This window comes from Perissodus microlepis, chromosome 22 (assembly GCF_051167445.1).
Source record: "Perissodus microlepis isolate ML-2025 ecotype Zambia chromosome 22, ASM5116744v1, whole genome shotgun sequence".
Lineage (NCBI taxonomy): Eukaryota > Metazoa > Chordata > Actinopteri > Cichliformes > Cichlidae > Perissodus > Perissodus microlepis.
The window spans coordinates 18,327,183-18,354,904 of record NC_140481.1 but is presented as its reverse complement, the minus strand read 5'-3'; the positions used below and the strand labels follow the sequence as shown (position 1 = coordinate 18,354,904).

The 27,722-nt window shown below is 44.7% G+C and overlaps 1 protein-coding gene and 1 long non-coding RNA gene across 3 annotated transcripts in view; one reads left to right on the top strand and one right to left on the bottom strand.

The window, feature by feature from the left end:
* Nucleotides 1-1,175: 1,175 nt before the first annotated feature.
* jarid2b (jumonji and AT-rich interaction domain containing 2b) overlaps nt 1,176-27,722 on the top strand; it is a 106,636-nt gene continuing 80,089 nt past the window's right edge. Inside the window, exon 1 of one of the 2 annotated variants that reach the window (XM_084918943.1) lies at nt 1,176-1,824. In XM_084918943.1, coding sequence (XP_084775069.1) covers nt 1,780-1,824 — 45 coding nt within the window. In that variant the 5' untranslated portion in view covers nt 1,176-1,779. The remainder of the gene's footprint in view (nt 1,825-27,722) is intronic. The other variant, XM_084918944.1, reaches the window with a different exon arrangement.
* Nucleotides 22,751-26,553, bottom strand: LOC146362914 (uncharacterized). Its single transcript, XR_014799199.1, has 2 exons — nt 24,854-26,553; nt 22,751-23,151 (listed from the first exon to the last, which is right to left on the bottom strand). It is a non-coding gene; the product is annotated as an uncharacterized LOC146362914 (long non-coding RNA).

Here is a 27,722-nt window from a genome sequence, read left to right as displayed (position 1 = left end):
ATCCTCCAGACCCGGTGAAGCTCTGTAGCAAATTTCAAGGCCATCTATCAATAAGCTTTATGGACAATGCACTAAAATACATTTATCAAAAAGTGAATCTCTTGGAGAAAATAAAAAACTGTAGTGGAAATATTTCTTCCATTCTGGTGGCCTAAACACACTTTTCAGTGAACCAGCACTGCTCAGTAACAACTAGTTTAAAAAAGCAGCATCATTATACAGTTAGAGTTCTCTTCGGGTATACCATGGAGACAAAGCTGCATATTCATCTTAATATCCCCTCCCCCTCTACACACACACACACACACACTACTTTTAACTACCTCTACCTCTGTGGTTCAAACGGAGCAACCATCCCACTCAGTACATTAGAGTAATAACACAGCAAGCCCACTGATACTGAGGGGGATGAGGACATCCAGTCAGCTAACAGTCACTACACAGTGCTTAAAAAAAATCCAAGAAAGCATATCTGAAAATATATACACATGCATGCATGTGTATATGTAGTTTTAAAAATATGAAGCTGCTTAATGCATTCAGATCACATCATGCTTTTATTCTTGCTGGTCTGCAAAGTCGCTCTGTGGAACTGCACCAGTGACATCATCACACTGGGCGTGAAACTCTCTTCTCTGTAACAATAAGGTTTTCTCAGTTGAAAAGTTCCTAAAAGTATAGCATCTCCCACCATTCAGGTCGAGCTGTAATGTTTAACCACGTGCTCTGAGGTTGTGTGGTTGTGGTGTGGGAGTGGAGGGGGGCAGTCATTCGCATTCAAATTCGCGTTAGGGAACCCTCACTTTTTCTTTTTGTCCCCTAACAACTTCTTAGTGAAAATGTTAAATCCCATTAAAACTGCAGCATAAAACTAACTGTCTTAACATCAAAACCAAGACACAAGAGTATTTTTTTTAAAAGCAGAAGAAGATAAACTTTATTGTGACCACTGGTGTTTCCTCGAAATGGCCTCAGCAAGCCTTCAGCTATTGCTGCATAGGACTTTAAACGCGCCATGTAGTGCAGGATTACTAGAAAAAAATATGCTTGTTACGATTACCACAAACACACCATAAATCCGTAAAAGAACACGGTATAGGCTTATCTAGCAGGGCTACGTGCTCGGGGTTGTCTCTCGAGAATTTTTTAAAGTTGCCGCTGATGGTGGCGGTGTTGTGCGAGGAGGCGGAGGCAGTGAAAGAAAGGAGCTGCTCTCGGTAAGCACAGCAGTGCCGCTGGATCTGTCGACGACCTCAGGCTCCAGCCCCCCTCCAGAAGAAAGGAAAAAAAGGAAAGCGACGTGACACCTAACGTTTTATTTTGTAATTTTATTTATTTCTCGATGTCTCGTCGCCTCAAACAAGATGTAACTTTTCTGACATCACCACAGCTACATTCATGCATTTGAAAGGAGCCGGGAGCGAGTGCGCAGAGACGAGAAGCCGAGCTGTCGGAGCGAATGGAACTTATTGTTGTGCATTTGTTTTGACTATGTTATCCCCAAGTGAGTTTGGCTTCAGTCCGTCTCTGTTCGTCGTCGACTCTTGAATATATATATTTATATATATACATCTGTATATATAGATATATATATTTCTGGGGGATTTAATCCGAATTCTTCAAACGGGGAAACACCGAAGGAGGATTCTGCAAAGCTTTTCCTTACAGAGCCGGGGATTTAAATCGTCCTTTGGTGGAGCTCCGGGAGAGGCGATAGTCAAAGAAAGAAATTCATGTGGCCATTCTCTCTATAGCCAAACATTTTTGGGGGATTGCATAATGAGCAAGGAACGACCTAAGAGGAATATCATCCAAAAGAAATATGTAAGTGAACGCGTGTATTTTTTTATTATTATTATTATTGCCAGAAATGCTCACTGATATCGGCTCTATTCAAGTTTGCCTTTGCTCGCCTCGATGAAAACGGATAAACTTTCCATCACGGGCTGGTGAAGGTTACCATCATGCAGCCTGGGCTCCATTTGGGTCAAATATCCTCCAAAATGTAACGCCTTTAAGTTGCCTCGACGTGTTAACAATAACATGTCTTCTTCTTTTCTTTTTTAATTTAAAGAGACAGCAATGTTTATTCAACGTCTGCTGCAGCGTTTCTTCGACACCGACCATGTTTTAGGCTATTTGAACATCGGGTGCTTTAGTGGTGGTTGTAGCAGTGAAGGGGGATCGCTTAGCTTATTTTGACCGGTTTAAACCCGTGATTTTGTGCATAGCATGCTTCGGCTGTGCTACAAGGCCCCTAAAAGGTTTTAAATTAAAAGACTTGGCAAACAGTTTCCCAGAATACGCTTTTGTTCGCTAGCCGTTTCTTGCTACTCAGAGTCGTGAAGACGAGCCTGTCGGCCATGGCTCGGCTATTGCGACTTCATTTCGTCCCATGCTGAGCGTTTCGGAATATATAGCTTACTATAACCCGTCCTCATGCTCGAGCCTATGTGTGGCTAAGTGTTCACGTCCTGGCGCAGGGTGTATATACATCTATATATATGTGTGTGTGTGTGTTTGGTGTGGGGCTGACAAACCGACATGTTTCGCGGACTGTTGTGGCTCTTTAATTTTCTCCGTGCAGCAGGAAAAAGGGGGTCATGCGATTAGGCATTTTCATTCAATTTCCACCTCTCGAAACGCTGCGGGCACACTCCTGGGTTTGTTTGTTTGCTACACGCCTGCCCTCGGCTTTTACCGCCGGCGTACAAGTCAAGTCCAGCTCCGGTGTCGGCGATTTTGGCAGGTCTTCGTGTGACCTCTGAGAAGGAGCAGATATTGCAGCAGCTCGCTGAGGGGATAACTCCATTTTTCTCTCTCTCTCTCCTTTGCTATACTACGGGAGATGTGGGGGGGGCGATAGCTAACTAGCCTTTAGGTCCTCCTCGGCTGCTTAATTCGGTTTAACGCGGCACTACTTGGTGGACATGTTTGAGACAAGTGTTTGTAAGCGGTTCCATCTTTTTAAAGAGACTGTGTTCAGTCGCATTGCAGAGGTTCATGTATGAAGCGACCATTTTCTCCCCCTCTCTCTCTCTCTCTCTGTGTCCCTGCAAGTAACACTGGTGAATTTTGTAGAGGAGGAAGGGGCTGTGAAACCAGGAGCTAGTCCAGCTCGGCCCTGGCTTTAATTACAGTCTCGCTATAGCGGTCCATCTGCGTGACCTTAATAAAGACTTTTAATCTTGCAGTGTGCTTGTACTTTAGCCACCATCATTTATTTATTTTTAATTTTTTTTTGTTGACTCCCCCCCCCAAAAAAATACTTTATCTTTTTGCACTTCTTTAATGTATAGATTGTTGCTGTGCGCCCACCGGACACATTGTTGCCTTTATTTGCACGAGGCACGAGGCATCTCACGTGCGCTAATGCTCGACTGACTGAAGTCAGCAGAGCTAAACACACCCCCCTCCCTCCAAAACCCATCCTCACTTAAACGCCATGTGGACTGCACCGATAAAAGTGTGCACTTCTTCTATAATTTATTTTTATTTATTTATTTTTGGAGCAGGGTGCATTCAAAATCATCGTCTCAAAAAGTGTTGCAAAGGGCCAAACCGAGCAACAGGTCTGTGTGAACAATCGGGGGGTCTGCGTCCGTGCAGTTGCTCGTGAGCTTTTTGTTTGCCCCGCAACAAGTGCAGAGAATTATTAAAGACACTTTGGTTGGTTGGTTTTTGTTTATTTTATTTTTTTAGGGTATCCCCTTGTGTCCTATGAATAAGTGTTGGAAAAGTAGGGCATTACATCACTGACCCATCACTGATAAATTATTGTTGCTTTTCAACACAGTAAGGCAGTGTGCTGCAATGTAATGGCATCAACATTGCTGGAAAGCAACATAAAGGAGAGTCATCTTTAGCAAAGACTCAATAAGTGCCGGTTATTCATTGCAGCTCAGGGTTTGTTTTTTTTTAACTTCGCTACTACGTGAATATTACAGGGGGAAAAAGTGCTCTTTGTCCCCATGGTGAAAATATTATTATTATTATATAAATTATGTTCAGCCACGATGGTGATCTTTCTGACACCATCTTCCTCTGAGCGTGACCGGGTAGTTTCAGTTACATTGATGTTAACTGACCATAAATTCTGCTGTGTGTGTGTGTGTGCTGTAATAGTGGGATGAGTGTTGCAAAGATGACACGTTTTTGATCGGATCCGCTTATGTGTAAGCTTCTCCCTGAACTGAGGAAACAGGATGTGCCGTAGAAATTATGACTAACTGATATAAAAGTCCCCGTCTAAAATTGAGGCATTGCATTGTGGCCAGCCAGTTTCAGGCTTTCTAAAACTGGAAGGGTTTTTTAAAAAAAATAAGATAAATTTAGCCTTTAAATAACTGTTGTATTATTAGCTCTGGTGACAAAGCATCTGGACTTTGGGATGGGGGCTGCTTGACTGCAAGATGCACATCCCAGTGCTATGTGTGTTTTTGTGTGCATGTGTCTCACATCTGTCATGTGTTTTCTGCAGCTGCAGTCAATGCATAATGTTTGGCCCGAACCAAACTAGGCTCCCAGACGCATTTACAAAAACCTGGAGGAGTCCAGATCCTCAAGCCCCCCCCCCCCATGCTTTGAGACAGGACTCTTGGCCCCTTAGTGATCCACCCCTCCCCCGGTAATTAGCGTAAGACAATTATACATGCTTGGCTTAACCATTTCCCCCTGAAACATGAGCGCGGGTTGCCACCTTGCCTTCTGCACCCGATGAACGCCCGCTGTCTGCGAATGACACTGAAAATTCAACGGCCGCAAACGATTTCAAAATAGTGAAGTGAGCGAGTTCTTTTGGAAAAAAGCAAAACAAAACAATGCGGGGCGGTCATCATTTCCCACAGGGATTGCGAACGCCAGTGTTGAGAGAACAAATCCAGAGGACAAGCTCACCTGTCTCCTGCTTTCATGTCAGCGAAGAAAAATCTATTTTTGTAGGTTTATTTTCTTATTTGTTGGCGCCTTCTTGAGCCAGGGGTCAGCTCTGTGTAATGGCTGAGGTATCACTAATGTGTGGCAGACTTGTCCTGTATAACGAAACATGACACACTGTGTTGGTGTGTGTGTGAGTGTTGTAAGCGAGAGTAGCTGCTCAGTGCAGTCAGGCCATTTTGTGCAGAGTCTGCTCTTCCTGTAGGCCCCAGCAGGGGCTAGGCCTCTGATTCAAAGTGTGTGTGTGTGTGTGTGTGTGTGTGTGTGTGTGGGACAAGCACAGCTGCTGCAGGGGCCTTTACAAATGTAAAGAGGCTGTCAGTGTTTGTTTCATCAGGCGCACAACTGATGAGGGCCAAGTTGAAAATCCATTGCACTGTGAGTGTGTGCGTCGAGCACGCACAAAAAGAGGAAACAAAAATAGAGAGCATGGCAAGAATGGGGGAGTGCAAAGGCACAGACTCTCCCTCCTCCTTCCTCTCTTTATCCCCCCCCAGTCTTTCGGCCTCGCTCTCTCTCTCGTTCTTGAGCTGTCCAAATGAAATGTGGGCCTCATGTAGGACCATGAAGAGAGGGTCACAGGGTTGTTTTTTCACCGTGCCTGAGCCTCAGTGCGGTTCATTTAACCTTATGTTTCAATGCAAATTCTCCTTTCATGAGCTCTCTTCTCCTCACGTGTGCAACATGGCAGGGTTCACTTTCCAACCTCTCTGTCACTATGACTACGGGGGCAAAAGCAAAGTGTACCGTGGCAAGAGCGACATTTTACTGCCTGTTTATTTTACTGTTTACTACAGTTGAGTTCCACGCAACTGCTTCTGTGAAGGTGCTTCCCATATATTTTCCACGAACGTCAGGACGGGGGGGTAAGGTGAGGATTGAAATGGCAGCATTTTGGTTTTGTTTTTTTTTCTAGGGGCGGGATCGAATGAAAAGCAATGGAGGGGGTTTCTTTTAATCTGAAACTATCATTACTCTCCTTTATTGTATTGTTTTTTTTTTACATTCACCGATAGGGGGGCAAAATAAAACCTGGACCTGCTTTTATTGCATTGCCAGGTTGTAACAGCATGGCATAAAAGCAACTGCCAGCAAAATATAAAAGTCCTCATGGAGATTACTGGCAGTTTGCACACAGTGCAAAATGAAGGAAACAAAATCGCGATTTTATGTGCTGCTTGCACTGCGCAGAGAAATCAAAGCCTAAAAAATAAAAAATAAAAAACATACAAAACACAGCCATATGTATCAAGAGCTGAAGTTGGCAGGTATGTGAACATCACCAGGCGTTAGTTAATGTGTCCCCATGCGAACAGTTGTGTGCTGAAGCAGAAGAGAAGAAGAAGCCTTCCCACACTGCAGGCCCAGCCTCACATCCCTTTGGCCTCATCCTTCCTCTCACAGGGCCTGCTAACTTGACAAGCGCTGCCAGAAAGATCTCTGGGAGTGAAGTTGGCTAGCCCAGCCTCATTTTAATCCAATCTTCTTCGTTCCTTTTTTAAATTTCTTTTTTTTTTTTTTTTTTTTAAATGTACGTATTTATTAGGTTTGCACTTTAAATGAGAAGGCAGTGTGGCTTTTATGCTTAAATAAAGTCTGCTTTGCCAGTGGAGAGTTTACAGCATCATTACAAGCGTTCTGTGAGTTGCCGGCTTCAATTTGGATCGGCGAAAGGTGTTCAGCGGCCTTCTAATGCCAAGGCAGCTCGGCTACTTCCTCTAACATAAACCCCTTCGTACCTATTACCTCCCTCTGCCTTTGCTCCTCTTCCTCCCTGCATCCCTTTCCTACTCCATTATGTCACAGGCGCGCAAAGCACAAACTCCTGTTATGCAACACGACCTTTTCTCTTATCAGCTGTTGGCACCGAGCACAATCTCCGGCTCTTTGCTGGCACTGATGCACGCACTCACAGACACGCACAGGCAAAGGTCTTTAGGTATACACCTGCAGTCAGTAGGTGAGATAAACTGGTTTTAAAACCAACCTCTCGACGCGTTTCGTGGGTATCAGCAGCTCGAGCTATTTGCAAGAGCAGTGAAATAAAACTGGGTGTGACGCTCTTTGTTATACTTATGTGGGCGTGTGTGTGTATTTTGGTCAGGAGTAGTGCGCTTAAGCCTGCGTAGGTGTGTCTTTTAGAAAGAAACAGTCCAGTAGTTGGACACACTGCAGTAGTGGAGAGCCCATACAGATAGAGGTGTGTGTGTGTGTGTGTGTGTGTGTGTGTGTGTGTGTGTGACGTACACCACTTGCGTTCCCTCTGTGTGCATCTTCATTTGAGTGATTTATTTCCTCCTGCCCCTCTAGGTTTGGATGGAGATTTTGGGGAGGGGAGTGTGAGACAGCTGGTCAGCCCCCGAGTGGCTGTGTGTGTGTGTGTGTGTGTGTGTTTGCCACAGCTTATCCGTTCAGGATCCCCGTGAAGCTGAATCAACACTTTAGCTTTGTCTTTGGTTTGGCCTTGGCCATTAGAAGGCCAGCGAAGGACATTCATCCACAGTAGGATGTAAATTATTATCAGTCATGATATCATCCTCCGAGCTCTGTCAGGTGCCTTCTTTTCACATTACCTACGGTTGCTTTTGTTTCCAGCGCAGCCTTTTTAATCTATGCTCTCTGGAATCACCGAGCCGCTGTCGCTCGCACCGGCATTAGCTTTTAATGACCATCGTGCGCGCCTCTTGACCGATCTGCGCTCACCTTCTCCCCGCTTTTCATCTCGACCGCATCAGTTTAATAAACACTCCTCACATTTTCATCCCGTGGTCAATCCCATCTGATCCCCTATTGTGACTCCCGTCGCCTTTTTAAACATCCAGTGAATTACGCCTCAGGGGAGGATGAAGCAACAAGAGCAGAGGCTCAGTCACTATCGATCCTCCGTTCCTCGAACCCTTAGCTTTCTGCCTGGAATATCACCGTTTCTCTCGTCACCCGCACGGCCGCGCGCACGACTTCACGAAATATCTCGGCCGAGCCGGTTCAGATGAGGAAATCCCTGGGCTTCCTTTTTGAATGCAGACGTATCGTGTTTTCTGTAAAGATAACTGGTTGCACAGTGTCATCAGATACCGCTCCGGGAATCCTGTTCACGCTTACCATGAAGTGTACATTCATAGCTGTTCTTGTTATGCGTTTACAGTCTCGCAAGCTTTCTGCTAAGCACAGTAATCTATGAATCACTCTTTTATGATAGATAGAGCAGCTTGTCTCTTTCTGCTAACAAGCCACTGGTCACTCTATTCAGACCCCTCTTTGGCACGGTGTTCACTTGGCTTACACATTGCTCTCTCATTAAATCTTTTTTCCCCCTCACTCCAGTGTTTTTTGTTTGTTTTTTTTTTAATTTAATTTTTTTTTAAGTTACATTTATTCCTTTTATTCCCACTGTAGCCATTTGTAGCTCTCAAACGTGCATGGGTCGGTGACCTTCCCTCAGTTAAAGAGCACTCAAATATAACCCTTTTATTTATTTATTTTTTTTAAATAACCAAGCATTTGGCCTCTCATGAGGGGGAGGCCTTAATTCAGGATGGCAGATTCCTCCCCTCCTAGTCATGTGGAGTAATGAGCCATTGGAGCAGAGTGGCTGGGTGGCCAGTGTTGCTGCTTAATCTCTATTTTTTAAGCTCTTGCAGAATTTTTTTTTAACGGGGGTTTACTGGGGTGTGGGGGGAATATGTAGAGACAGAACAGCGAGTCTAAATCCTGACTTGATTTTTAGAGCAAAATGTCTTCTCACAGAAGAGGTGTTAACTGCATCTGGCCCTCTTCTTGCAACAGTTCGAACAGTATGTAGAGGAGTGGAGCCGAACATGTTTCTGTGCTGAAACGCGGTCTTTGGGGAGGGGAGGGGTCCGTGTTGTGGCTCCTGCTCCTGAGTTGTCGGATGTGCCCGGTTCCCTTGTCAGCACGGATGTGCGAGAACAGGAGGGATGAGGAGGGTAGCGGCAGGATAAACTTGATTTGCAGGTGAAATGCTCATTCTTCCTCAGTGCTTCCTGCACCCACATTCTCTTACAAAAAACATCACATTATCCCGGCTCCCATCATGTCTTATAATGGAATACAGAGTGGAATTTTTGAATCTGTTCCACTTCGATCTCTCACCCTCCTCCCTCTCAGCTCATTTGCTCGATTACTCAGCACAGCTCTGGAGATAGAGAGGCATCGGGGAGCTTTCTGTTAAGACACTGAGGAGAAGGAGAATAAGGAAGGGGACCCTTTCTTTTTTTTCTTTTCTCCACGCCTAGCTGTGAAATTGCAGAGGAGCTGCAGAGGAGGAGCCCGTGCATTGTTGGAATCTGTTTCCTTGTCTTCAGTCAGTTTTAATGTTGCTGTGTGTGTGTGTGTGTGTGTGTGTGTGTGTGTGTGTGTGTGTGTGTGTGTGTTGCATATGAGAATAATTTGTTAGAAAGGCCAGACTGCTCAGCGACACGTTCAGGTTGTTGGTAGTTTCGGAGCTCTTCCTCTTACATCTTGCATTCCTCCATCTGCTTTGTTTTGATTTGCACTGCCAAAGCAAACTTCGCAGTCTTCTTACAGTTTGATACGACACATCTGTGTGAGCGCCCAGCCCGACACAAACGCAGCGCTCAAACATACACGCACGAGGGCATGTAGTCCGAGTCTCCGGGGGTTGTGATGCCACAGTTGGTAAATCTTTCACATTTTTTTTATTAAATAGTCGCATGAATCTTTTTTTTTTTTTTTTTTCTATTCCCACAAATGGAAAACATGTTTAAGAAGGGTATGAATGGATAAGTTGGTGAAGTAATATCGACTTTTCTTTCCTTTCTTTTGCCCATTGATTTTTTTTTTTTTTTCTTCTCTCGAAGGTGCTTTTTAAGGCTTTCCACAGAGGGAAGCAGAATGTGAGTCAAAGGCATTGTTCCCCCTGTTTTAACCTCTGCTCAATAGATGAGGGCTTTTACAATTCTCGTAGCTGCATGATTTCCTCCAGGCCGCGCAGCAGGGAGCTATAGTGCATGGTACACTGAGGAGAGGGCGCCAGACTCTGGGCTGAATGTCTGGCCGGCCTCCCCCTGGCCCCGGATCAAACATTACAAGGCCCGGGGGAGGGAGGGAGAGAAGTGAGAGAAGTGGGCTCTGGAATGTGCAACCTGTGATCGTCAGAGAGAAGAAATCCAGGAGGATAACAATAATCAAATTAGGCACCATTTCAAGTAGAATATCCATGGTGATCTTGGTTAAAGGCAAGGCCTACTCCTTCAGACTGAAGCTCTTTGCTGATGTAAACCTCTATGTTTGTTCTTTGTGTGTGTGTGTGTGTGTGTGTGTGTGTGTGTGTGTGTGTGTGTGTGTGTGTGTGTCTATTTAAAAGATGTAATTGTTTGAGGATGTGGAAAGGAAATGAGGTAACCGAGCCAGATTGTCACAGATGCAGAATGACGACTTTCACACACTGTAATGAGTAATGTAGAAACAAATTCTGGATAAACATTAATGACAAGCCAAAGAGCAGGAGGTTAACCCCCCTCCCCCCCCTCCTTGGCTATGCATGTGATGTGTAGCTTTACGTGCATGAAAGGTGGGGACTTGAACCTCCCACCCCCGGCTTATAGAAAGTGACACGCAGACACTATTTCTGAGCAAACGACTTCTTGGTTTTTTTTTTCTCTTTAGGTTGTTGTTAAAGCATCAGGATCGCGGCTGCATTCTGGGGAAGTTACTCGATTTGTCTTGCAGTGATATGAGTAATCAATTTTTTGTGAAACTGAGAACATGTAGTTGTGAAGGGAAAACTTTTTTTAAATTTTTGTTTCAACCCAAGTCAGTAGAATATTTTTAAAAATAGAAATTTTAAAATTGAGACTAAAGACTCTGCTGCAGATGAAATTGTGAGACTATGGAGGAAAACAGAAAAAGTAGCGCAGCAGTAACCAACTCTTTCTTTAGAATAGAAAATGTACCTTTCGCTGTTCTGTTATTTACTCATCCTTTTTCTTGTATTACACAGATCTTATGATTATATTCCGTAAGCTGCGATAGTCATAAGAAACGGTTAGGCTTTCGCAATTTCTGACAATGCCTTATTTCTTGACCGTAAGCCCTTTCTTTGCTTTAAACATTATTGACAGACACTTTCACTTTGAGCAAGCACCCCATCATTCAGTCACAGAAATCAAGAGTGGAATTTCATGTTAGTCATAGCGCTCGGTCACTTATGACGATTGTTATTTTGTTTGCTTTAAAAAAATTCCTGTCTGGAGACCCGAGTGGTGGAGAACTGCTGCCTTATTACATAATTTCACCGTTAATCAATAAAGTAGATCTACTCTCTGCAGAATAGTTTCATTTTCCAGGAGATGGTTTCATTCTTCTTCCTTTTTATTTCTTGCTTTTCTCACTTCTTGAGATTTGTATGTGTGCAGTGTTGTAGCTGTATTTAAATTTGCAGCTGTCACTCCTGTCTTTATGTGTCAAAGTTGAGTCAGATTTCATGCATGGGCACCAAAACCCAACTGTATGCCACCAAAAATAATATTGTGAGTTGTGTGTGAAATTTAAGATTAGCCCATGTTTGCTATTAGTAACCTGTATTTTTTTATTTATTCATATTTTTGATGTTTTGGTTGATTGGAGCCCATTCCTGCCATTTATAAAGCCACAGTTTGAGCCTGTATGTTAGAGAGAAATTGTTGACTTTTGTCTTTAAGATGATCTAATAATAATCGTATAGGCTGGAAAATTTCGCTCACAAACAAAATGGAAATCTTCGAGGAAAAAAGATGCAACCGGCACCATTAAGCATCGCCCACAAGTGATGACACGTCTGATGGTGATCTACATTTTGAGGTTCAATGCGCTGCGCGATCAACCGCTGATAACAGATTTTACAGAACTGCTGTAATGTACGTGAGAAGCTAGCTCTTGATCTGGATCCGTTTGGGTTTTTCATTTTTTTAAATACTGAGAAATTCAGTGATGGATTTATTTGAAAGGCTGACTCAGACGAGTGCAACCAGTAACGCAGTTATCTAATTTATACACGAGTACCACCCTGCCGGGTGACTCGGGATCAAACCAGCAGCTGGTTGGAGAGCAAAATATCAAAAACATTGATAATAAGTGTCTCTCTTTTTAATTTCTTTTACTGGTTTACCTTTACGCTCCCTCCTCTCTGCTCAGCCTTAGATTAATTTTTCACTTCCTATTCTGACTGCAGCTTGAGATCAACTGCTCGATGGAGTGTGATGTAAGCATGTGAGCGCGTCGCTCTCCTGTAGGGCGCTAGCTCAGCCGACGCCATCTAATAGCCCCTCATGCATCACCTTCGCTCTTCGTTCCCATTGTACCGATGCCATTATTCACCTCTTTCTGAAACCCCTTCTCCCTCCACGCGGTTTGTCCCCTACGCCGTCTGTTCTTTCACGTTAACACACATCTTTCTAACCTCCTCTCAGCATTTATACTGCAGTGTCCCTCACCTCCCCACCCCTCGCTACCACATCCCTTTCTCTGGGCCCCTTAGGCCCCCGAATTTGCCTTTGTGTTCGACAGTGTAGCTAGTTGAGCAAGACTGTGTGTGTGTGTGTGTGTGTGTGTGTGCGTTTGAGGGAGGTGAGTTGCAAGGGTTTTGTCCCAAACTGAGTTGAAAATCATTCCTTAATTGCCTCTTGTTGTTTTCTTTTCCCCCCTCTCCCCTGTACTCGTAATCGTGGCAGGTCCGAAAGCAGAGGGACTCCCTCGCCTAAGCCCTGATTTTGTTTCGTAACGTTCTCTGGCTACGCTGTAATCTGCAGTCATACAACTGCAGCAACAACACAGACACACACACAGCGGCTTTAAAAGGGCTTAAGATGTTGGACACCACAGAATACAAAGAAAATGGGCTTTGATTTCGCACTTTGAGGTGTAGGTGAGATGTAAATGAGCTGTTGTTTTCAGTATGAGAGCTATTAGTTTAGCCGTCGGTATCTTTGTTTTCTGAGTTTTGACATTCTTGATTTTTTTTTTTTTTTTTTGGTAAAAAGTTTTGAGGCAACGTCGCTTTTGTTTTTGTACTTTAACGGTCACGTGTTTTGTATGTTATTCCCTGAGGGAGTTATAGATTTGGAAATGCACATTAGGAATTAAGGAGATGTGCATTATGACCCACAGCTGTCCCGTCTCCAAACTCTGAAGGCCTACTTTATTTTATTTATTTATTATAATCAGTTATGGCACAGTGATTTCTCTTTTCTGTGTGAAAACACTGCCCGGCTCTAGAGTCTGACCTTTTTAAACCTGTGATTGTGAAGGTGTAAGGAAGGTTAGTTTGTGTGCGTGTTTTCCCTAAAGGCTAAAAGTGTCTTGAAAGATTGTTTGTTTGCTTTAGCTGAAGACCATCTTCTTTCTGTCTGAACGTTTTTCAAACTTTAAATGGGAGCGTGATGTGGCCCCTGATTAATGTGCCCGGCCCATTTCACTTGTTCGGAGGTGCTTTTTGAGAAATCTGGGCCCTGCAGATCAGCTTTATGTGCAGCAGCGTGCATGAGTTTAATGTAGATAAAGCAGAAGATCTACATTTACTATGGCGGCAGGCTTGAACCTGTGACACTGGTATGAAGGAGCATTTGTGTTGGTGGTTAGGCCCTGCTTTTCCTGTTAACCTTCAGAGAAGCGCTATGGTGGCTTCTATTAACGATCAGCTGGCAGTCTTATCTCCCTGCTAATCTGCGTCAACCCTTTCCGCTCTGGAAGGGTTGACGCAGATTTTCTTTTTAAATTTATTTATTAGCTCCCCCCCCCCCCCCCCCCCCCCCCCCAATCTTAAAATGGGGCAAGGGTGCTAAATGATGACAGGAAATGTTGACATTTGGGGTTTGAACTTTTTGGTGTGTGGAAAGGCCCAAATCGAGTTTGACTGACATGTTGGGCTCTTTACAGGATGAGTCTGTCATAGTTGTTTGGACACAGGATTTTGTTTCCTCCCCATACCTCAGCAAACTTGAAAAGAGAGGACATGAAGCGCTGTCGTGGCTTCAGTCTGCACCACAATTACAGACGAACAGCCAAAACATGCTCGCAGCCCCTGATGATCTCCCTAAAACCATGTCTCCCGCTCTCCCTCCCTCCCGTCCTCCCGCCTGTCTGCCTCGCTCCCACTCCCCTTTAATTTTTACTCCGCCGCAATATCCTACCTAGACCGTGATTGTTGTTTTCTGAGAGCTGGAGCGGTGTTGTTGTAACATAATCATTTAGTCTCCCTCCCGTGGTTCTGGCAAGCTGCACGCTGAAATCCATCCACTGCTCATTTTTATGGGGAGCAAATTTGTTGTAGCTACTGTGATTGCTGCTGGCTCTCCTTCGCACTGTATTTACCGCGGTAGATGGATATCTCCCCCTGCAAAACATTTGAGAGATGACACATGTTGTATATACACATTTAATATACCCCAGAGGTCATGCCTGTGAATTTGATTAGTGCGGCTGAAATATGATGGTTGTGATATCGAGTGACTTGGCCTATATTGAATTTTTAATCTCCCGTGTCGACTCCGGCTTACGTGACATACTCTTCGTTCTGATCAGTGGCGTTGGAGCCGGAGCGTTTGCTGGGTGTCCCGTAGCGCCGAATTAGCGTAGTGAAACATGACACCTTGGGAATTTTTTTTTTTTTTTTTAAGTTTAACTCTAAATTGTTTGTATTTTTATGGGAAAACACACAAAAGTTGAGGCTGTTACAAGGATTTCCTTTTACCCAGCTCAGACCCATCGATCCCCCTCAGAGTGACAGTTTATAGCAGAGCCCCTTTGAAATACCGTGTGGCATTATGGGAAAACTCCTGTGTTCTTAGCGCTTCTGTAAAGCAAGAAACGAATCTTACCTGCTCACTCTCCTCCTATACAAATTATTAAATTAAAACACATCACTCATTTAGTTACTCGAGTTATTATCGCATCTGCGGCGCAGACCAAATCCCCCTGAATACTCCCTTTATGTGTGTGTCACAGATGGGGGCACCTAAAGGGGGAAACCCTGATCGATTCGTGGGGCCCAGAGCTGCACAGGGGGGCCCTGTAACATGACAGGGATTAGATATTTATTGTTTCAAGTGCAGAGCGAGTTGTTGACGTGAGGCCCCCCCTCCGAGTTCCTAGCTGCGCTTGTGGTTGCAAAATCGCGAGAGGTTCAAACAGCGAGAGGTTATCGTCTCTCTCCTCTCGACGGTGGAATAAATCGCATAAACGATCCATCTACAGTGCGGTTTAAAAACCCGAAACGACCGTGAGTCTGGAGGATTAAACAACTCCGGCCCTCGCGGACGTGTCCACCGCTTTGACAGCGAGCTTGCATGCGATTTCCATAAATGAAGGCGTTGATGTATGAATAACTTGTCAGATGGATTGATTTGCGAAGGCGTCTGTCACTCACAGACGCAGTTTATTGTGATTCAGGTCCAACCTGACCCATCAGAAGTTAACAGACATATTGAACGACTTGCCGATTCTAAATTGCTGTAGTTCACCTTTTTTTTTTGGAAACAGTTATTTTGTTTGCCTCTTCTCATGAGAGAGTACAAAGTAAAGTTAGGCTGACACCAGACTTTGCTTTCCTTATGGGACGAATGTTCTGCATGACAAGGAGGTGAATGCGTATCCATTTGGAGTCTGCAGTCTCCTTTCTTCTGCTTTCTCTTTGTCCCCTTTTCTGTTCTTTCGCCCTCTCCTTTAGTATCTCTCAGGCTGGTAGGTGTTTTCAATGCAGCTATTGTCACTTCTCAAAGAGCAGGGGGGGCTCGTGAGACCCCCGTCCCCCTCCCAACAATGGGCACATGCTTCCCCCTCTGTGGGATTCCCGTGTCTTGGTGTGTGTGTGTGTGTGTGTGTGTGTGTGTGTGTGTGTGTGTGTGATGGTTGGAGGTGTGTGATGAGGCCTTTGTGGGACTGGGAAGCACCTCTCATCCCTCTGTCATGTTCACCTGTTTTAGCTGCAGGTGTTATGGCAAACTGAAGATCAACCATGACCGTGGATAACCGCAACGCCGTTAAATAAAAATACACACAGCTGTGGGGTAATTTTACACTTGTGTGATTTTTAGACAGATTTCATGTATATCGAATTTTATCTGGAAACTACCTGAAACTACTTTTTTTCCATAGCTTTTTATTAAGAATCTCTTTTAGCACGAGCGGCCTGCCTTTTTCAGCTGTAGCGCAAACCTAACCTTTTATCATTTTGCTCTTTTTCATAAATATGAATAGCAGAACTGCTTTTGTTAAGGCATGCAAGAGACCTTTACTCTGTATTCACAGGCTGTAATCCATGAATCGACTATTAGGCTGATTGACTGAGTTGTGGTCAAACTATCTGCAGAAAACCCTTTATGCTATGAGAATTAGTTATATTTTCAGCTATAATAACATGTAACCAACAAAAGGATCCCAACAGAAGCCAGGAGGAGTTTTATTAGTGCTTGAAGTAGTGCGTGTGCTCTCATACGCCATGTAAAAAGATGGATCTAACGGCACTTCTGATGTTTTCTCTGTCAGTTCTGGATGAATATTCGGTGCAGAAAACACATCAAGGTCATTTAATTTTTTGGGGGAGTTAAAAATTCTCTGAATGGAGATGCCTTGTGGGACATCCAAAGCTGCAGTGATGAAGAGGGGAAAAATCTGTCCCTGTCGTTTGAGGATCAAGGCACAGGATTAGAAAATGTGATCTCTAAATACAAAACCTGAAAGCTGTAACAGTGGAGGCCTTAAAACTTAAAAGGTGCCTTTTGCGGCGGTGATGAGAAATCTTTCTCTCTCTCTTAAAAAAAAAAAAAAAAAAAACCCTTTCTATTCTCCTCACGTACACAAACAGACAAGATGGCTGCTTGAGGCTGGAGCTGGCTGTTACACCTCCAGCCAACATAGGGGGCACCTTTTTTGTTTCGTTTTTTTCTTTTTACCATCTCTTAACCACAAGAAAAAGAAGTAGGGGGGATGGAAACATTGGGTTAGGAGCTGCTCCTATTCCTGAGCATTCACACGAACAGCTGATTGATTGATTGATTGATTGATTGATTGATTTATTTATTTATTTTGTCCTGCTGTCTTTCTGCAGAGTTTATGTTGAGCCTGCCCAGTGTTTCCCTCTGTGCGACGGTAAAGAAGTAGGTCAGAGAAGAGATCCCATTCGGCTTGAGCTTAGCTGTTAGTGCTAGTGCATGTGCAATTGCATACATGTGTGGGCACACGGTGTGTAATTTGTTTCCTTCCGCCAGGAACCAGCCTGACCTCCTCCGGCTTCAGCAACATTGGGCAACTTTTTGTGTGTGTGTGTGTGGCAGCAAAGCCACGGCAGAGCTCTGCTCAGCATTGCTACAAGCAACAGAGTCAGCAGTCATATGCAGACTGATAGCTGAGGCAGTGATGAGAGGAGGCGGAGACTGGACAGGGAAAGCAGTTTTTTTTTTTTTTTGTTTTTTTTTTTGCTTTTTCAAAGATGGGGTGTTTGTTTGAGGAATGCCGAGAGAGGGGAAAACGGGCACTGGCACGAAAGGCAGGCGAAGAAATGTAGAGGAAGAGGTAAAACTGGAAGGGTAAATTATGTCTCTCATACTCGCTCATTTCACAGTGCACTGCTGTTGTTAGGGGATGGCTGAGCTGCTCCACCCCTTTCCCCCCCACAAGAGCCAATCCACTATCATATTCCTCCCCATCCTGCCATCTGATTGGTGGGCTCTCTGAGCCAGAGGAATAAAATGGGATTGATGGGGTAATCTGGGGCCGGGGCTCAGGGCAGCAGTAAGGTAAGCCTAACCTGGGAATCGGGACAATTGTACAGGGCAAGAATGCAGCTGTGGTCGCACAACTGAGAGGAAACACATGAACGGCTCAGATTTAAGAGTTTAAGTCTTTATTTTTAAAGAACACACACCACTCATCCTTTTAGCTCTAGTGTTTAAAGCATATGTGCAAGTAATGCTTAATTCTGAATGTTCATGATAATGGCAGCATCTGTCATCAGTTTCCAAACGTGACTTCTCAAATCCTAATGTGCCCCTGGAGTCGCTTTAAAGTATCAAAAGATAGACAAGGTAGCGTAAATAACTTTTTAAAAATATATATATAAATATATATATTGTATTGCACAACATGGCACTGCTGAGCTACAGAGGGCTAAACGACTGACTGATGTGAGGGCCTTGGCAGAGGAAAAGCCACGGCTGCACCTTCTCCCCCCTGGGTATTGTCATGGCTCTGAATGGCTAATGGGAAGTGAAACCAGAGCTGGCGATTGCTCCGTAATGGCTTCTGAGCTATGTCCTTGGGTATGTTGTACACTGTACAAGAGCTGAGTTTTCTTAAGCTTTGTTTGCAGCAGGAGAAATGCTAAAAAAATGCATTTGTTACACATCTTTCTACTTCCATAGGCTGGGAGACGATTTTTGAGGTAGCTTCTTCCTTTTATTCTAGCGATTTGTGAGCGCACGCAGTAAAAGTATGTGCTAATGACATTCAAAGCGCACAGATCTCTCTTGTGTGTTCTTCTTTGCTTCAGTTTCCCTAAGACACCCAAGTTGTCCAGGTGAATGTAGATGAGGGGAGAGATCAGGGCGTGCTCTAATCAATGACCTGCCAAATACAATAAAAACAACTGCTTGCCTCTGGCCAGTCAATAAGTCATTGATTCGGAAGTGCAGGTGTTTGGGTGAGAGACTTCAGGTCCGGAAAACTTGTGTTGTATTTTTCCTACCTTTTCATGAATGAAAGTCACACTGATGATTATAACGTTTAAACAATTTAACAAAATCTGCAAAACTGCCCACTGTGGCGACCACCCTGTGAATAAACGAGCAGCTAAAAGTAGCTGCTGCTTCTTCTTTCTGTTATCTAAAATATCGGTTAATTATAAAAAGTTACTTTTAGCAAGCTGATGGTTTTAGCTGCATCCATCCGTGATGCTCGAAACATCACATGAACTGTCCCAATTTCAGTTTCTGAGCACTCAGTGATTTTTGGAGCCTGCAGTCAAACTAATGTTACAGTGTTTTCAGGGAAAATCCTTATATTTAATTTTACAGCACTGGCCTGATGCGTAGTAGTAGTAGTAGTAGTAGTAGTACGAATTTTTTCCTACTTTTGAACCTAAAAAGAGGAGAAGTTTAATTAAAAAATAAATAAAAGCTGGTCATTTTGTAGTATTTGGAAGAAAGATGACAAACTCAGATTCCGCTAATTGTGACTCTTCTTCTAACTCTAAGGTTTTCCATTGCTGTCACCTCTGTTCATACACCATTCTCATCATATCTGCGATATGCTGTTTACCCCCCGAAAGAGTGTCAAAGGCACGTCCACATTGAGCAAAAATCCCCGTCTTTTGGGTTACTGGGAACTGATCAGAGAAGCTGTGTATCAGCCTTTTTTGTTTTCTTTCTGAAATGACAGTCACCACAAACCACACACTTTCACACCTTGAGGAGGAGAAAGTTTGTGTGTGGCGTGCCTAAGCCGTCCCATAAGGCCCACTCCCTTCTCCCTATATATACATATATTTATCTATATTTTAAAGCTAAAACCTGGTGGAATTAAAAAGGGTGACTCAACGGTCCAGCACCTCTGAATGAGCCCAGAGGATGAACAGGCCTCAAGTTAATTATTCAAACCAGCAGGAGAGTTTCTTGACATGCAAGCATGCACAGGGTTTCCCCAGGGATAGAGCAGGGGCCTCCTTCTCGGCCCTCCTGTTGCAGCTTCGACACGCAAACTGCTTTGAAAGAGTGAAAAATGGTTATCTTTTAACTTGCGTCAGGTGTTGTGAATCTCACAAAGAGTACAAAATTTTCTTTTTTCTTTTTATTTATTTAAATGTGAATTTGTGAATCTGTGTGCGCCGCCATTAAATGTTTACGGAGCTACTTGTATCTCTGGTTTCAGTCTTGCATGCATGCATGAAACATTACTTTCAGATAATATTTTAATCTTAGTCATCCGTATACTTTCCCCTGCACCGCCACCATTGCCTCCTCCTCCTCTTCCTCCTCAGCTGTATTGACAGGAAGACTACCTGATTTCAAATGAGTTTCATTATTACACAGCTGGCAAGAAAAGCCTCCATCACCAATAAACATCAAGAGCTCAGAGAAGGGGAAAATCTGATTATGTCACCACTGGTTTTCCAAAAAATAGTCACATCCACAATCTATTACGTTTGGTCCACTCACTTCTCCAACACTACACTTGATTGCCAGGAAATAAGATCCCACGTAGCTTTCTTTTTTCTTTCTCCCCCCTCAAATGATGCCGATTCCTTATGCAGGTGAATTTACCACAGAGCTGTACGCAGACACACTGCTAGTAACACAAGCTGACATTTGCCCCTTCTGTCTTTGATCCCACTTATCCGTGGATTACAAAAGAAAAACGGCACCATGCTGTGTGTCTATACGCCGAGCCACATCATTACATCTTTTAGATGGTAATTTCTGAGAGCTCGTGTTTGTGTATGCAAGGCAGAGTGAGCGACGGTGTGTGTGTGTGTGTGTGTAGGTGTGCACAAGCTGATGGGGAGTGGTGGTGGTGTTTGTTTGAAACAACGGGACGCGATGGCTCTCGGCGAACAGGTCTTCCATCGGCTGCTCACTTTACCTGGCGGTGGGGTAAGAGTGGCAGGTGCGACCTCTTCGGTGAGTGGAGGCGTGGAAAACGAGTACAGTGCAGTTAGTACAAACGTAAGCGCCTTGACACGTACTCCTCCATTGTGATGAGCAAAGCCGAGATGATGCGAAGCCACGCACTCTCACATACTCCTCCATTGTGATGAGCTGTGCAGATAGGATGCAGAAAGCCCAGAGTCAAGCGAGTGTGTTTGTGTGAATGCATTCATGTGGTAAAGTGCATGTTTACAGTTGGATCACACCACCCAAATGCTACAGCTAAAAAAAGTGTGAGATCTGAGTTTGTTGGTGGTTCTACAAAAGCTTTATTTTCTGGGGCATTTTAGCCTTAAGTACCTACGGAAATTGTACGCGGCAGTTTTAAGCAGAATTTGAGCTTAAAGTGGCAAACTTGGGTATTCTAGTTATCATAAAGGTGCTTTTCTTTTGTTTTTTCTTTAAAAGAGAGTAACAGTGCCATGCACAGAGGAAATGGAAAAGCTCAGAGCTGGAAAATAACCCTTACAACCATGAACAATGGAGAAATGGCTTGAAACATCTTGACAAGGGAAAAGAAAATCTGAAAGAGTGGAAAATCATGTCATTTTCTCCTTGATTGGTAGTCTTGTTTCTAAACTCTCACACTAATTGCCCGTACAGCCTACAGAATAGTTCACCTTGTGTTAGCATGTACAGCGGAGTCGTTCAGACGCTGCTATCTGTTAGCCTAGCACCACGTGTGGGTGGCTGGCTGGATTACAAAAGCTTCAGTGTGCCGGCCTCTCTTCCTACTGAGTCTTCGCACAGAGCAGTTTTGAATCTTTCTGACAGGATGCCATCCTCCCCCGCGCTCTGAAGCTTTAGTGGGAATGGGAACCCGGATACTGGTGATTGCAAATTTGGGGGAACCTTAAATTTTTTTTAAAAAAAAAATCCCGCATCACGCATTAGTTGGTTTTATGGCTAGAAAAGATGACCTCCCGAGGTTTGTATTGGTCTGCACAAGCGCAAAGGGATTGAAAGTGTGGGAAAAAATCTTGGGAAATGGAGGGGAGGCGGGTTTTGGGGGGGTTTACCCAAAGGCCTTCCTTTTCTTTTTTTTCTCGTTTTCATGTGCATGTGGTTTGCGTGGCTATCAGTAACACAGTGTCACCACAAACCCACCACTTACTCTAGAAATGGAGGAGGGGAGGGAAGCTTAAAAACCTTTGATTTCAGCGAGGATTGTTTATTGGAGTAATGGTCCAGCTGTGACTGACATAGCTTGTCCAAAAAAATAAAGAGAGAGAGAGAGAGGGCACAGGTATGGTGTGACAGAGGCGAGGGATGGCGGAATAAGTTGTAGGCAAAAAGGAAGAGGAGAAAAGATGGGGAGCAGGTGTGGAGGGAGAGCGCATGGGAGACAAGTGGGGGAAGAACAGGGATCAATGGCTGTTCCCTAAATAACGGATGTTTGGGGCAGCAGTACTTTGGCCTGTCTTCCGCTGCGAGCAGACACTGCACAGAAGCATTTATCTGTGCAGGCTCACACATGCATTTACTCACACACACACACACACACACTCCCCTGTGGCCTTTCCTGTGCTAATTCTGCTTCTTTTCCCGGTTATTTTGGTTAGAGACTCTGTTAGCTCCAGACTCCCAGACTACCCCATAGCCAATAAATTGCCAGTGCCTCCTGGGAATTGTGGTTTTTAAAGGGTCATAGTCACAATGTCCCACCCACCCCCAACCCACTTACCTCCCATCTCCGAGGGTGTGTAGAGTTCACCCCGAGCCTAACAACATTACACTAAGCTCGATGTTACAATGCAGATGCCAGTTTGTCAAGGAGCACATGCATTCATTTGTTTCTCATATTTTAAATGTTTTCGCCGGGGTTTCTTCTCTCTGTTGTCAGGTTCCTCTGGTAAGACCGAAATGCTTAACCTCAGGAATCTAAGGAATGTCCTCGCAGACCTCAACATCTGCGCATAAACACACTTAATGCCACGTCATTCTCACTACATCGCATTTTTCTGGTATTGCTTCAGGTTTCCTTCCTTTCCCTTTTTTGTCAGTGTGAGATGAAAGGGGCTCGATAGATTAATACTGATTATTTATGCACGGGCCAGCACGAAGGCGTTTCTCCACGCTGACCTGTGAGGACCTCGCTTTCAGTGACCTTTTGCTTTGGGCCAAAAACGGACAAAATGAGCTTGTACGCAGAGTGCACGAGTGTTTTAAGCTTTTTATAGCAGGATAAACGCTTTGCAAATCATTTTGAACTTGTTCTTCCTGCTCAGTTGAGATGAGAACACACACACACACACACACACTCTCTCACACACAGTGAAATGCACAGGAGCATACATTTGATTGTCTTTCTGCGCTCTTGGCTCTGAAGTCGTGGCTTGATGGAAAGTGTAGTTTGAGTGGTAGATCTCTTTAAGTTGTCGCCGTTGTCTGAAGCCCTAAACGTGTTCTGCTTCACCAAAACGTGCTCCTCAGGTCTCAGCCTCTGGCACTTTTCCAGCTTCCGTGCGTGGGCGTGTTTTTGATGGACGGAAAGGAGAGAGAGAGAGAGGGAAAAACGGTCTTGATTACAACCAGGAACGAGAAACCAGCGTTTCCTCCTCTGGAAAGGAAGACGACAATCAAGAGGAAAAGGGGTCATTGCCAGGTTAAATCAAGGAATTTATGTCTCCTTTTTTGTTCTTAATGTTGGGGGGGAGATAAATTTGGACATGACACATATACTCCGATTTAAAAAAAATAAAAAAAAAAATAAAAAATTCTGGGTCTCTGGATGCTCTCGTAGTTTATAAGAACATCAGGACTGCTGCTGTTTACGCCAGCTTTAAAAATCCGGCAGCAGCACACATGACCAGTGGAACTTTTTTGTTGTCTTTTTTTCCTTTTTTCTCACAGAAACCTGTCAGCTCAGTTTTTCAAAGCTTGATGACAGCATGCCCACACAGTCGACATTTAAAAAAACAAAAATCACAAACTTTTTTCCCCTCCCTCGGCTCACTCGTTCCTAACCCCGTTCTGCTGATTCCAGCATGCTTCCCTCCTTGCTGCACACAGATGTTTCCTCATAAGAAATCTTTCTGGTTTTCATTAAATAATGAAGCCGACATGAAAAGAACGATTCAGGGGATTCTGACTCAGACCTGGATTTGCCTCCAACAACCAACTCTCCCTCTTCTTTTCTTTTCCCCCTTCCCCGGCTTTGCATCATCCCCCTTCTTTCAAAATCAGTGTTTCATTGCACCGTAACCAGGGGGACCGATTTGAGTCAGCTCAATGATCGGGAAGGCTTTGTTGTGGTTGCTGCAGTAGCATCATTTTTCTGAGACAAACACAAGTCACGCTTTGGAGGTATTTCCTAAACTCGGGGCACGGGTTGATGACGAAGTGGGAACTCCTGTGTTGTCACTTCCTCCCCCCTCCCAACGTCAGATTCTGTTGGAGATAAACACGAAACCCTGGCGTCGGTTTAAAACGTGTTTTCTGTTTTCGTTATTATTAGCGCCGTGGTTTGACATTGTGGTTTGACCATCCTCTTGAGTATGCGATTTCCCCTCTAAAGAAAGACAGTAATTGTGGCAAGAGGAAAAAGTCGATCATCTGGGTGGGGCAGACGAAACGGGCCGAAATTGCACCGAACAGACGAAATGAAACGCAGCGCAGGATTTATTTTTTTATTTTTGGGGATATTAAACAGATTGTTGCAGCTCGGTCTGTGGTGAATATCAAAATCTCATTTGTGGTTCAGGCTGCTTCTGTCTCTTGTAGCTTGTCTGAGTCACAGCAACCCTCTTTCTTTTTTTTTTTTTCTTCTTTTTTTTTTTTTTTTTTTTGGGTTGTCAGACTTTAAAGACAGAGACACCACCTATTATTCACTCATGGAAAGATTTCAGATGTTTAACTTGACAAATCTGGGTTTTGTTTTGGTTTTTTTCCTCCCTTATGCAGTGATGCAAGAAGCCGGGGGGAAAAAAGAGGGGATTTGGAAGCAAACTTGGACCGCATGCTGTGGTCTAAACCGACATATTAAACTAAGCATTTGTAGACCTTTAACCAGACTGCTCATTCGTCTATTGACATGAACCTGACCTCAATCCCTGGCTGGTGTTTCTCTCAGCCTTATCAAAGCACAGGCTCTTTTTACTCACCAGTGACATTGTATATACATTGCATAGGGCTCTCCCATTGAGTTTCTGTGTTTCATTAACAGTCCATTTGGCTGGAATCATTTCAGAGACCCTATAAAGTGGCTTGTAAGTCAAGAGCTAGGGGGAGTTTTAATGTGGTCGGGACGCCATATCACTCACCTGACCGTGCTCCTCTGGTTATTTAGGTTTTCCTTTGATCCTGCCGAGTAAACCCTTCCCCACCCCTCGCACGTGGTCGATGATTAAGCAGACGGCTCCAGAGTTTAGACAATTGTCTGTGGGTGTATATGTGTGCAAGATCGTAACCCTAACTTGTGCCAGCTTGCATTTGAATGAGGAGTTTCATGTATCGAATGGTAGATTTTGGTAAATCCATTTGATGGAGTGCAGATAAATGTGCGTGCCCTTCTCAATAGGTTATTGCGACCCCCATCCATCCACGAAAGAAAAGCTCGAGATCGTGATTCCATAGTGGCAAGTAAATGGAGATTGATGGCCGGGGCCGGAGCCAGAGTGTCTTGTCCGTGTTTTTTAGTGAGGGGACATCGAGGGCAGCGGTGGAATGCAGTTTACGCTACAATGCGGAAACGCTGATGCTCTTATATGGATTTACAGCACGCAGCAGAGCTTTGAGTGAAGTGAGGGAGGATTACGCCGAAGCTTTTTGTGAGCCACGGAATGCAGAAGCGCTCAGGGTTGCAGGGGAGTGTGGGATCTCGCTGTTGAAAGATGGTAAACCGGGTCGTCATTGGAAATAATTTGGTATATAGGAAGAGGCATGTGGAGGGGGGCTTGTATTGAATAGTACCCCCATGCAGCTGCTCCCCAATTTACAGCTGTAACTCGGTCTGTACCTCATGACACGAAGCTTTTTCTAGGGTTGCCAAAATGTCTCGTTGAGGCTGAAAAAGTCTTTCTTCATGCATTTGTGTGTTTTCATGTGGCTCATGTGTACTCGTGAAGAGATGATCAGATGTCCCAGCTGCACTACGCCGAGGTGTACGAGCACAAGCAGTTATAGTTCAGACCTTGTGCTCCTGCCCGTCTGTGTGTGTTTCAGTGAACGTATCCGTCTGACAAGTTGCGTACTTCCTGAGCTCTGTTGCGACGAAGCCACATTTTGCTGGCTGCACATCAAGATCACTTCTCCCTCGCTCGGGTCTGATTCCTCTCTGAGCGACTGCTCATCATCTCGTCAGCCTGACTCACACAGGTCTCCGGCACAGATGCCTTGGCCCATTTTTGCATGTGTGCGAGTGTTTGTGTGAATAAGTGTGTGCGTGAGCGCACCTCCTGCTAGCCCTCAGCAGGACTGCCAGTCAGTTTGCGACCACACTCCCACGCATCTCCGTCTCTTCTGCTTTCTCACCATTCCTCTTCCCCCCCTCCTTCTCCTCCTCCTCTGCTTGCTTCCTTTTCTCTGGCTGTCCTTTCGCCGCCTCTAAAATCCTAATCAAATCAACCAAGTTCCACGCAGGAAAATGAGGGCATAATTACAGCCGTCTCCATCGCACCGTTCATTAGTGAGACTTCACGTTAATCCGCGAGGGTTTGCTACTTACGCCGAAATGGAAGGATGGGAATTTGGGATTTGGACGAGTGCCGGATGCGAACGTGAGAATCTATCTCACATCGTTCTCAGGCCACGCCTCATGATGTAATGTCTACCAAGAGAGGCAACCCGCTGACTAAAGCTGAAAGGCTCTGTGTGCATGTGTGTGTATCAAAATTTCTTCTACCCTCTTTGCAAATGCAGTTGGTGTTTCGGGGGAAGTAGATATAAAAGCTGTTGTGAAGACACTGGATGGAGCGTAGCTTTCCTATTCATTCAGCCTCCTCCTGTCAAACTCGTGCATACTGACTCAGGCGGGTGTCGACTCCCAGTGGAGATGGTGCCTCTGCAGCGTACAAATAGACAGACAGGACCTTGTACACACAGCAGCTCTCTCTGTCTGTCTCTCTTTCTCTCTCTCTGTAATGCACTATCGACCTCCTCTACTTTGCAGACCTTGGGCTCTCCAGTGGCCCCAACCTGTTAAGTGCGCACACACACATGCACTGTGACCATGCTGACCTTTTTAGCTCACAGAACGAGACTTGATTTCCAATACGGCTTTGTCTTACAGCACTCTGCCCCCCCCCCCATCCTTCCTGCAGTCAGTGTTAATGTGATTAAGCTTGTGTGCCTGCTTCTAGCATCCTGTTTTCTTTTGTCTCTGTGTCCACCTCTCTTGTTTTCTGTCCTTCCTCTGTTTGCTGTCGTAGCTGAGGTAACGGCACGCTGGGGATCCTTCCTGTGCACCGCCACAACTGTGTGCTGAATCACTAATTGATTTTTATCAATCGCTTTCACTTTCACGGTATTGTGGAAAGCATTCTGACTGTTCGAAGTCTAATTTTGCTGACTCCTTTTTTTTCTTTCCTCCTCACCCCCAGGGTCCCTCCCTCTTTCTATCTCATAAACACTTCCCGCCCCGCTTCGGTAATGCTAACACAATGTCATTTCCTGTCTAAATTGGTAAAAAAGGGCCTAGGGAATCGCGGCACGCTTAATGAAGCATAGAAGCCGCTTTACCTGCTAGAGGACCCGGGCTCTTTAACTTGGCGATTATGTAAGCGCAAGGTTGTATTAGTGCACCACAAGCTCTTTATTAACCTTGTTGCTTGTTTTCCTATACAACGAATCGGCCTGAATTTTAAATTGCGGACAGCTCCGTGCAAAGACGGCGGCTTTTGTTGTGCCAGAGTAACATCGGACAGCACCGCGGAACCGCGTCACCGCGTCACCAGGTTCCATAAGCGCGTGCTGTTCGGCCGTGCAGTTGACGTGACCTTTAAAAAGCAATAGCTCGTCCGCGAGAAGGTTAATTTCTAAATTTGCTGAATGTTTCTTTTTCCACCACACAGGAAATACCACCGGCGGCTGCTCGACACTTCATTTATCAAGAACCCAAAGCAAAAATTTTCAAAAGCCAGAGAAGTTTATTCGGCTTCACAGCTCATTCGTCCCCTCCAGCGTTCCCCAAAT